The 12,205-nt window shown below is 32.5% G+C and overlaps 2 protein-coding genes and 1 long non-coding RNA gene across 3 annotated transcripts; 2 read left to right on the forward strand and 1 right to left on the reverse strand.

The window, feature by feature from the left end:
- Window positions 1-299: 299 nt before the first annotated feature.
- Window positions 300-1,304, forward strand: LOC141701432 (mitogen-activated protein kinase kinase kinase 20-like). The gene has a single exon (XM_074505088.1). The coding sequence runs from the start codon at window positions 300-302 to the stop codon at window positions 1,302-1,304; it is 1,005 nt and encodes a 334-aa protein (XP_074361189.1).
- Window positions 1,305-1,401: 97 nt separating this feature from the next.
- LOC141701424 (pentatricopeptide repeat-containing protein At1g59720, chloroplastic/mitochondrial-like) lies at window positions 1,402-3,164 on the forward strand. Its single transcript, XM_074505077.1, has 4 exons — window positions 1,402-1,467; window positions 2,226-2,292; window positions 2,358-2,551; window positions 2,598-3,164. The coding sequence occupies exons 1-4, from the start codon at window positions 1,402-1,404 to the stop codon at window positions 3,162-3,164; spliced, it is 894 nt and encodes a 297-aa protein (XP_074361178.1).
- A 612-nt stretch (window positions 3,165-3,776) lies between these two features.
- Window positions 3,777-4,842, reverse strand: LOC141701428 (uncharacterized). The gene is made up of 3 exons (XR_012566783.1): window positions 4,713-4,842; window positions 4,290-4,582; window positions 3,777-4,141 (listed from the first exon to the last, which is right to left on the reverse strand). It is a non-coding gene; the product is annotated as an uncharacterized LOC141701428 (long non-coding RNA).
- Window positions 4,843-12,205: the final 7,363 nt, after the last annotated feature.

Raw genomic sequence — 12,205 nt, forward strand, 5'->3', positions numbered from 1 at the left:
TATTTTTAAATTGCATCAATATTATTATTATTATTATTGTTATTATTATTATTATTATTATTATTATTATTATTATTATTATTATTATTATTATTATTATTATTATTATTATTATTATTATTATTATTACTACTACTACTATTATTACTATTATTACTACCCTAGATAGGAAATCTGCAGAAAATGAGATTAATGCTCCAAATGCTATCAGGAATCGGAAACAGACATCAGAACTTGGGGCCGAAGTAACAAACTACTATTTAAGAAACCTTTTGTTTGACATAGAGTTTCTGATCATCATGGCATCAAAGTGGGTTTGGACTAAGTTCTTGGGACAAGGATCGTACGGCTCCGTCTTCCGAGCAGAATGTGCATCACCATCTCTAGATTGCACTTATTATCTACCTAAGACCGTGGCTATAAAATCTGCTCCTGAAAGTTGTTCTTGGTCTTTGCATATGGAGAAAGCTATCTTGGATGACCTTAGAGGATGTTTACATATTGTTCGTTGCCTTTCTAATGAGGATTTCAAGAGTACTAATGCAGTTGGTAAAAAGTTTTACAACCTGGTTCTCGAGTACGCTGACCAAGGATCCTTGGAACAGCTGATCAAGTCCAAAGGCGGATGGATACATGAAACCGAAGCTAGTTGGTATGCATCGATGTTGCTGAGGGGACTCTCTTGCGTACATGGACAAGGGTATGTTCACTGTGATATGAAGCCTGCTAATGTTCTTGTTTTTAATATTCCTTCTAATGAATGTAAGGGGGTTCTCAAGTACAATCTTAAAATAGCTGATTTCGGATTGGCGAAAAAGGGTGGAGGAATAAGTGCTGGGGCAGGGAAGGAGTACAAGTATCGGGGAACTCTATTGTATAGTTCTCCGGAGTCTGTAGTTTTTGGGGAGCATGAAGCAGCAATGGACATATGGTCACTTGGTTGTATTGTGTTGGAGATGCTTTTAGGAGAGGGGGGCTTATGGAAAAATTATCTTCATGTCGATGCACAATGTTTAGCGGAGATGATTGCTAATTACGAAGATGACAGATTAAAGTGTTTGCTGCCGGAGCTGGATAACTTGTCAGTTTTGGCCAAGGATTTTGTGAAAAGGTGTTTAACAAAAAGGGTTGAAGAAAGATGGACTGCGGAGGAACTTGTGACACACCCCTTCATTACGCACAATAAGGGTCTGCTGAAGAAGTTTGAGGCGCAATTGTCCTCTCAGAGAAGGATGCAGTTTCAAGCAAATACTCCGTACTATTCTTTATTTGGACCATCTCAGATCTCTTTGGGAGTTTATTAGTTTATCAGTGTTAGCAGAACTAACTATTTAATTTACTTCGCTTGATCTTGATCTGTACTAATGTTGTAAAGAAGTTATTGGGAGAGATGGTGACTAGATGGAGATGGTAAACAACATTAGTGCCTGGAGTACTCAAAGTTCTCTGGAGATATGTATACCTGAAGTCAGTGTTTGATTAGCAACTTGATGTTAAAACTTAGAAGTTGTTCTTGTTCTAGTTAGCAAGTTAATTTTAGAACTTATGTTCTTGTAAACCCTTATATTTCTGCTATTGGAATGTTACTCATGTGATTCCTGCTATTGTCGAGGGAGATAGTGATTATGAAACAATAAGCATGGAAAACTTTGGTTCCAGAGTACAATCTTAAAACGTTTTAACTCAGGTTTAAACCATAATTTAGACGTTTTTATAAAAACATATCAAAATCCATTTTAGGTCTCTTTATCTCAGGTCTCTTTGGTCAGCATAGTTGATCAGCCAACTTCCTAGTAAATATTTATGTTTCCAGTATTCTAAAAATTGAACTATGCAATCTTAAAATGCTTCGAGTCCGTTTTTTTTCAAAACTTTATCGAAATTGATCCTAGGTGATTAATTTTGAGGGAGATAGTGATTATGAAACAATAAGCATGGAAAACTTTGGTTCCAAAGACAATCTCAAAATGTTTTCAGTCAGGTTTAAACCATAATTAGACGTTTTTTTTCAAAAAACATATCAAAATCCATTTTAGGGGAACAACCTCGAGACTGACAGTTGTTGGTTCCGAAAAATAAGCACAAAACACTGGTTAAGCCAAAAAAAATTTGCCTCTGAAACTGAACTGGATAACTGAGAAAGGCACTTTAAGTAATTTCACCAAATATTCTCTCCAATTTCATTTCTCTTCATCTTGACTACACTTTTCGCTTTTTTTTTACAGTTTCAATGCCCCAATTCTTTTGTTTGGAACACCCTTATTCGCGAAGAGGTGTTTGGTTTGTATAAGAGTATGTTGTGTGATCGATTTTGTTGAACAATGCGTTGGTGGATATGTATTGTAAGTGTGGTGCAGTGGATATTGCTAGGCAGCTTTTTGAGAGGATGAACAAGCATGATGTTCATTCTTGGAATTCGATGATTCTTGGGTTTGCTATGCATGGTATGGATGAGGCAGCATTAAAATGTTTTGATTATTTGGCTCAGGAAGAAGGGTTAGTGCCTAAATTATCACATTTACGGGGGTATTGGCTGCTTGTTATTATAAGGGTTTGGTTTGTTTTTATATTATAAGGTTAATGAATACAATATTCAGCCTGTACTAGAGCACTATGGTAGCCTGGTTGATCTCCTTGGTCGGGCTGGACCCGTTGATGAAGCTCTTGATATTATTGCAAACATGCCCATGGAACCTGATGTTGTGATCTGGAGAAGCATCCTTGATGCTTGTTCCAAGAAAAATGGAGGTCTAGAGCTAAGTGAAGAAGTGGCAAGGCAGAAAGAGCCTGATAAGGGAGTGAAGAAAGAGCCTGGTTGTAGCTCAATAGAGATATATGGTATCTCTCACGAATTCTTTGCAGGAGACACATCTCACTCATGTATTACACAAATATACAAACTGCTTGATGTCATAGACAAACGCTTGGAGGCAATAGGGAATGTCCCTGATGTTTCGCAAGGGCCAATGGTATATGAAGGGGAACTTGTAGATGGCAAAAGACATTTACTTAGGCTGCACAGTGAAAGACATGCCATTGCTTATGGGCTCTTTAACTTGCCACCAGGAGACCCAATACATGTGTTTAAGAACCTTAGAGTCTGCAACCATTATCACAACGTAACCAAGCTAAAATATTTATTTGTATTATCTAGATCAATCTAGTAAATTGCTAATGGTTATCAATAGAGAAATAAACAATACTTCATATGGTTGAGTGAAGAGGCATAGTTCAATTTAGGAGGTCCTCAAAAGAATCTACACAATAATCACTCCAGTTTTGCAACATCCTTCTTACAAGCAGGAGACAGAGGTCATCAAACAACTAAACAATGTAACAAGTTTTACATTTTATATATGGCATCACTCATGAATTCTTTGCAGGAGACACATCTCACTCATGTATTACACAAATATACAAACTGCTTGATGTCATAGACAAACGCTTGGAGGCAATAGGGAATGTCCCTGATGTTTCGCAAGGGCCAATGGTATATGAAGAGGAACTTGTAAATGGCAAAAGACATTCATTATATTTTGTTACTCTATTGTCCTTAAACCTTATATATAAGTTCGAACAATTAATATTGTTATTTTGATCATTCCAAATAGAGTTCACTCACCAACTTGTTAGTGCTTATCTAGATCAATCTAGTAAATTGCTACTGGTAATCAATAGAGTAATAAACAATACTTCATGTGGTTGAGTGAAGAGGCATAGTTTCTTATAACTATGGTTTAGATTGGCCATCAATTTAGGAGGTCCTCAAAAGAATCTACACAATAATCACTCCAGTTTTGCAACATCCTTCTTACAAGCAGGAGACAGAGGTCATCAAACAACTAAACAATGTAACAAGTTTTACATTTTTGTCCAAAATGCAACATGAAACATACATAGCTTTCACCATTATTTGATCTTTTATATTCGTCACTGAAAGTTATTAACTCTTACATCAAAAGAGATTACCAGATGCATGTCTCTGAAAATCATCCTCCTCTTTCGGTGGGGAGAAGAAGCCTCCTGTAAATTCTAGAGAACAAGGCTTCGACTTATCTTATAATCTCGACAGCAAAATACTAATTCTTACCTAATGCACCTCATAGATAAAGGCCCCTAGTTTTCGCCAAATTTTAAGCCACTGATACAACAAAGATCAAGAAGATACATTAGAGGAAGTGCTGTCAGATTCAGAAAGCATGCTCTTACTACTTAAGCTTGGTTCTGGGCGGAACATTATTAAGCACCAATCATAATATGAAGCATGTAGTAACTTTGTTAAAACTCACCTTTTTTATGAGGATTGAACTACAACAACATTCATTGTCACATTATTGGGAGGAAGGTGCAACCTAAGTGGGTAAAGCTTTCCATTCAAAGGGCTCCGCGAACACACGGTGATATCAGTGAGTCCAGTCTCTTCCTCCAACCTCTTTGTTAACTCGTCAACTCCAGTCCCCTTGAAGGTAATCACAAGTTCATCCAAATCTTCATCTACATCCCCATATTCATTAGAAATGTGATAAAATATTAGCCTTCCATCACCTCTCTTTGGTGGCGAACTGACAAAAGAATCAGCAGACTGCAATGTGAACAAAAAAAACATGGTCAGTTACAAATTATATAGGATACTATTTGCCTTATTTACAATATCAAATTTATTAAATTGTACAACTGTAGTAAAGAAATGTAAGATTGTAATTAGAATTAACCTCAGGCCCGGAGAAATGTAAAGAAATGTAATACTTGCCATTGCTTATAGGCTCTTTAACTTGCCACCAGGAGACCCAATACGTGTGTTTAAGGACCTTAGAGTCTGCCATAATTATCACAGTGTAAGTTGTAACCAAGCTAATTTCTAAAATTTATAATCCTTCCATATAAAAGGTTGAGTTTTTATAGATAATCAGAAGTCAGAGAATTTTAACCCATCAGAAGCCAATAATTAGTTAAGTAGTAAAACACTCAGGTTAAAATAATCAGTTTTGTCTAGCGGATCAATCAAAAACTACATAAATTTATAATATACTTAAAGTATTATTTTTTCAAACTGAAAAAAAATTGTAAATTATTATAAAAAAGTGAAGGTAAGTAATCTAATAATTACTTGACTAATGTTATTCGTGACTTAAAATAATTAGTATTAATTGATATAGATAATAATTAGTATTAAAAAGTAAATAGTTTTTTCTTCTTTTTTCCTAAATAAAATATTATACAGTTTCAACCCATGATATAAGAGAAAATAATAAAAACACATTTTACAATATAATTTTTAATACAATAGACTTATAAAATGAAAATTTGTATTAATTGTAAAACATAAAATTAATTCTGTAAGCATGATTGTCATACATACATATATGAAGGACGACAGTGAACAATTCATTATTGATTATAGAATCTCATCTTATTTTGTAAAATTTTATTTGAAAAAAAAGATATAAAATTTGACGCTAATATATAATAATTATTATATTTGAGCATTACAAAAATTTCATCTCTTGCAATTTGAAAAAATATTAATTTTAAATTTGATTTTACTGTAAAATAAATTTGAATAATACATAACCACATTGAACTATTTAATTAATTTTCAATAATTTTGTAGTAAAAAATTGGTGATACTTCATTTTTTGAAGTTAATAATTAAAATTTGTAATTTTATATCATGAAAAAATAAAAAAAAATTGTAATATTCTGTGCTTCCACATATATAAAGCTATATATATGTAGCTAATATTTTGAACTTTATATGAGAGCTTTTTTGTTAAATTGGCTTAGTAAATTATGACATAAATAGTATGAATATGCCTAGGAATTAAATTTTGTATAAATACTAAGTGTAGAAAGATTTTATTCATAACAAATTTAAACACCTTACTATGATACTTAAAAGATCATCACAAAACCACATTTCACAAAAAAGATCATCACAAAACCACATTTCACAAAGGACCTCCATAGAATAATTCAAACTCACTTTCACATCATAAGGTTACCTTCTATTAAATTGTATCATTTGAAGAAATTAAGGAGTTTATATTCAAAACAGACTTTCATAAATAGATTATATGAGTGATTTACTTTCTCATCCTAGAGTGACCATATATTAACTACAAGGACAAAGACTAGCAGCAAATATTTAGCCAAGTTTTTTTTGTAATTTTCACAGATCTTTAAAATATTTTGTCAATATTGTTCACCAACATTAAATTTCAATTATTTTTGTTTTTTTAGATATGATTTTATGATTATTCCTTCAATATTTTTATACATATTAGATATAGTTTTTTAATAGATTATTTCATTATCATTAAATAAATTTTATACCTATTCCTAGCACGGGCAAGGTACTATTTTGTATAAACACTAAATGTAAGAAAAAAATCACATTTCACAAATGAACCTCTATAAGTGGATAATTCAAGCCTCACTTCCTAAGGGTACCTGGTATTAAATTGTATCATTTGAAAAAAAATTAAGGAGTACATATTTAAAATAGACTTTCATAAATGACAAGTTTTATATGGTTGATTCAACTGTTACTTTCTATTCCCAAAGTTACCTTATATTAACCGGAAGAAAAAAAAGGATGTATCAGCAAATAATACAAATAATTAAATTTCAAGTGATTTTAATAGAGCCATATATATGTAGCTAATGTTATGTAAGTGTTAATAGTACGGATATGCCTAGAAATTTTGTATAAATACTAAGTGTAGAAAGATTTCATTCATAAAATTTTAAACTCCTTGCCATGGCACTTAAAAGAGCATCACAAAACCAAATTTTACAAATGGACCTCCATACCTAGATAAATCAAGCGTCACTTTCACAAGGTTACCCTCTATTAAATTGTACCATTTGAAGAAATTAAGGAGTGAATATTCAAACAACTTTCATAAATGGTCAGTTTATATGGCTGCTTCAAGTGTTACTTTTTCATTCCAAAGTGACCCTATATTAACCAGAAGGAGAAATAATGTAGCAGCAAAGACATGGCCAAGTCTTTTTTTAACTTTCACGGATCTTTAAAATATTTTGCCACTATTGTTCACCAACATTAAATTTCAATTCTTTTTCTTTTTTTAGATATGATTTTATAATTAATCCTTTAGTATTTTTACACATATTATATAGAAATAGTTTTAATCAATTATTTCATTATCATTAAATAAATTTATATATGCCTCGCAGTCAATTCCACCATATTTAGTTCGTGCTTCATTACTATTGTCAGTAAGCGCTTCATTACTTCCACTTTGTTAATTTCCCGTGCTTCAAAGGCGCGCGGACACTATAACCACTATTTCGGGTATATCTTTTGCATTAGTCTCCTTTAATTTGGTTTAATTCTAGATTAAAGATTTCATGCTTGTAATTATTTTTATTAACTACATTAATACAAGTGTAAGACTTATTAGTTATAATTGCTTTGTTGTGCTTAGCAACACTATTGCCAAGCTATTATATACTCGTATAAATTATTATTTTGGGAATGTTGGAAGAATTGCAATGCATTGGAATTTTTTTCCAATTTGATATTGATAATTGTAGACATATTGGGTTGTTTCTGTGCTTAAAGTGGTTGTGAGTATTCTGCTACGACTTAAGAAAGGCCTCCTGATATATTTGAAATTGTCTATAGGTATAAATAATATTATAGTTGTGAATAATTAAACAACCCTCTGCTAAAGAGAAAATAGTGACTGATTCTCATTTTTACCAAGTTTTCTTTATCAAATTTTCTGAGTTGGTGCAGAGTTAAAAAATGTAATATAATTTGAACTCCTGGCTGTTTATTTACTTAAATATAATGTTGAGGATAGAAAGTGCATGTCTTAGATAGACACATAAGTAAATCACGACAATTTTTGATAATCTTCTTATTGGTCAGGAGATCAGAACATGTGTATAGTAAGTACAAATCATGTATTAGTTTTTTATGAGATGTACTGTTGGACCTAATCGGACATGCAGATGCTCCGATGCTACGGATTTTGAATGTGTACAAAGTTTGAAGCATTGTTGACGGAGATTCAGTATGTGGTGGTGTGCGAAGTGAATGAATTGCAAGTTGCAATAGAATGTGTTGCTCCTTTATGTGCAAAGAAGGAATATTAACAAAGTGAAATTATTATTTTGTGGCTGACAAAAGAAGGATTGTAAAAATATAGTAATAGCCCGTAGTAGGGTACTTTCAAGATTTTTTGTAAGTCCTGAGTATGCTGGGGTAGAATACTTGTGATAATGTAGTTTTTAAGGGACATCTTTTAATTGAAAACTTAGTATTACTCTTACATAGCCTAATTAGTCACAAGATAGCTTGAAACTTGATATAATCTAGAAATGTGGTGTGATCAATCAAATATCAGGTACTACAGATTTTTTTGTGAATACTGGTTGCCAGACTTTAGAATTCCAACAAATGCAACAAATCTAGCTTAAAGCATCTTCAACCACGTAAAAAATAAAAAATATAGAGATTATGTAAAAAAAATCATCTCCAATGGTATATTCTCTTATTTATAAATATAGTCAACCTGTTAACCTGTTAATGTTGTTTATATTTGTTGATGACTATATTTGTTGAACCACCGTAAATCTGTAAAAAAAAAAATTAATCATTTATAACCATATTGAAGTAATATATTCTATTTATAACAGCAAAAAATTTTAATAACGGATTATTTTTAAAATATAGCTAAACAGTATAGCCAATACCATCGAAGTACAATACCTTACAAATTTAACAAATTTTACATATTATCCTACAGGTCCAATTTAGTCAACCAATTATAACTAACACAATTGGAGATGCTTTTAGAAGATGAATAAATACCTGATTAGAGTATCTCCAATAGTAGGGCTGTCAAAAATATTCGAAAAATCCGATATTTGTCCGAAAAATCCGCATTTGTATCCGAAATAAAGCGGATATTATTCGTATCCGACACAAAGCGGATATTATCCGTATTCGAATCCGACGATTGCGGATACGGATACGGATATAGGCATATTCGTATCCGATAATATCTGAATCCGAATAAATATATTTTATATTTAAATATTTAAATAATTTGAAAATATATTATATTAAATTTATAGTGTGTTAATGTATACACACACACATACAAATATATATATATATATATTAAATATTATTTGAGTTCAACAATTTAAAGATAACGATTATATTGAAAAGAAAAATAAAATTAATTTTTAAAAAATTAAAATATAATTAAATCACTTTATCACTTATTTTAATTTTTAAAAATGAATTTTTATTTTTAACTATATTATTTTAATTTTCTTTTAATTTTTTTAATTTTTAATATAAAATAAAAAAATCTGATTGAAAATCGGATTCGGATCCGGATATTATCCGAATCCGGATAGTATCCGTCGGATCCGGATTCAGATATTATTCTTTAAATATTTCCGTTTGACAGCCCTATCCAATGGTATTGGTTATAATTGGTTGATTAAATTGGACCTGTAGGACAATATGTAAAATTTGTTGAACCTGTAAAACATTGTATTTCGATGGTATTGGCTATATTGGTTAGCTATATTTTAAAAATAGTATGTTATTAAAATTTATGTTATTATAAATAAAATATATCACTTATGTATGGTAATAAAAGATTAGATTTTTTTTACAGAAATCTTGCAGGTCTGTAGTGGTTCAACAAATATAGCCAAGTTGGCTATATATTTATAAACAAGAGAAATGTACTATTGGAGATTAATTTTTTTTACATAATCTTTATATTTTTTATTTATAATATGTATTAGTAATTTTTAGTTAAGGGTTCTATATGATTGGAGATGCTCTTAGACTATAATTAATTTAGCTCATGATGATATTCCGCCAAATTTAGTCACTCATGATGATATCCCACCAAATTTTGTTCATATGCCATTACTATCTTAAATAGGCATTATTTGGTAAGTAAATAAACGAAAACAGTTTAATCAGAATTCTTTCATTCGGTTTTTTAAAAGATTAAACAAATGTAATATATGCAAGAGCAATAACAATAAAAGGATATTAAACCAGGAGTCACCGAGTTAAAGTGGTTTGGAGTCACCGAGTTAAAGTAGTTTGGACGGGAGAATTAATAACTTATTCATGCAAAAAAATATATATTTAATGAAGTTCGTAAGAATTTACAACATCAGGTACATTTTAAATTAACATTGTGAGTTTACAATAAGTTGTTTTCTTAATTGTTGGCTTTTACTCCAATGAACCTGAGTGCTAGATATTTGGCTGAAAAAAGTGCAAATGGATCAGCAAGAGAATGGGCCGGACACTTATGTTGTATTTGCAGGTCACATACTTACTTTGATACTCTATAAATGTGCAAATTAATGATAGGCCCAGTGTAAATTTTTGGTGCAAACCAGAGCAGTTAGACTTTGTAACCCAGAGTCCAGCGAACTCGCCCTACTCAAACTCAATTAAATTGGCTCGAAATATGTCACGTTCGAAATTCGGCCCGTTTAATATGAATTATAGCCCATCATACCACACTAGTCATGCAGATTATTCTTACCAATCCTTATAATTATCATCCATCACCCAACTCTTGGAGGTAACACAGTTTGTGAAGGGTCAAACAGAGAGTTTGGTGTAAAAATATAGAATTATTTCAATAAGTAAAGATTTACACTCAAACGACTCTTATCTTGATAATTCCAGATCACCCCGGGACCTCCTCCTTGTAAGGTCCGAACTCAAACTCCTTTTAGGCTGTGACGATGGCCGTGTGCGGTGTAACTATAGGGTGGGAACCTACAAAACAGATGCGGAGGGGGGAGGCGTCCCCGCGGCACCTCCGGCGTGAGGATGAGAAAGGGTTTTGAGGAGAAGAAGGGCAAAGTTGGGATTATGCAGATATGTTTGTGAGGAGTACGTGTGTGCATGTAAGTATATGTGTGAGAGAGAGAGAGTATATATGCTTGTAACCTGTAACCTTCCTTCTGTTCTACCTTTTATAGGCCTCCTACTAGGGTTTAGGGGTTTGTCCCTTTTCATCTGGACCGTAGGTTGGCCTTTTGGACTGTAGGGCATCTGGACGCCTGGGATGCGTCAAAGTACTATCAGATCTGGACCGTAAGAACGTCCTGGATTCCGGGTGCCTGGAAGGTGGTGATGTTGCCACGTGTCCGGGGCTCCCCAAGGTCAACGCTGAATCCGTCAGAGTACTATCAGATCTGGGCCGTAGGAACGTTCTGGATCCCGGGAACCTGGACGGTGGTGATGCCGCCACGTGTCCTGGGGTCTTATGTTTGGGCCCTGGGCCTCTTCAATTGGGCCTGACTTATTATGGGCTATCATTTGCCCCCCACTCCCTTATGCGGATTTACCCGGATGGGGGAGTAAAGTAATTGCCCTTATGCCGCGGCGCCTTTGTAAAATTTTGGGGGTTGTTTGATTTGCTGCCCCAAACCCCGGGGTCAAATTTTATGTGTCTGTCCTCCACTCCTCCTGTTGTTTAGAGTATTTTTAAACAATGCTTATTGCACTTGTCTTACTCATCCAAACATCACCATCCCATTCCGCAACTCAATTTCTGAAAACGATATGTATTTTACACTAACAATTCCCTATTCCGAATCATCAAATATATTTAATTACTAACCTAATATATTTAAATACTAACCTGCACATTTTTTATTTGATAAAAATTTGAAACATAATAGCAGGACTGTTAGTGTTGCCTGCAGAAAATTCTTTCCTGCATTCAAAAACATGTAAATGTAAAAGGTAAATTAGTAATTTTTCTGTTCCCGAAAATTTGAAGGGATATATCAAAAATAAAAATGTAAGAAAATGGTCGAGAAAAGGGATTATATCTCAGTCTCAGACTTTGGTTGAACAAATAAAGGAATTGTGAAGTTCACTTGAGTCTTCTTGATTTGTAGACACAAGAATATACTATAACTTTTCTTTTAAGTGTTTTAGCTTTTAAAAGGAAAATTTGATACAAAACTCTGTTACACTTTCCCACTAATATTGTACGGATTACCAGTAATGTTTTCTAAACATAATCAAGCACAATATTTTGCTTTTAATCCTATATAAGGGAGTTCTTGTCAACAAATATTCTTGTTTTTTTAAAAGTATATAATACCGAAAGCAATGTGATAAAAATTGGTAATCTAGATTAATGGGTAAAATTTATCTACCGAT

Source organism: Apium graveolens, unplaced genomic scaffold, assembly GCF_009905375.1.
Source record: "Apium graveolens cultivar Ventura unplaced genomic scaffold, ASM990537v1 ctg3812, whole genome shotgun sequence".
NCBI lineage: Eukaryota > Viridiplantae > Streptophyta > Magnoliopsida > Apiales > Apiaceae > Apium > Apium graveolens.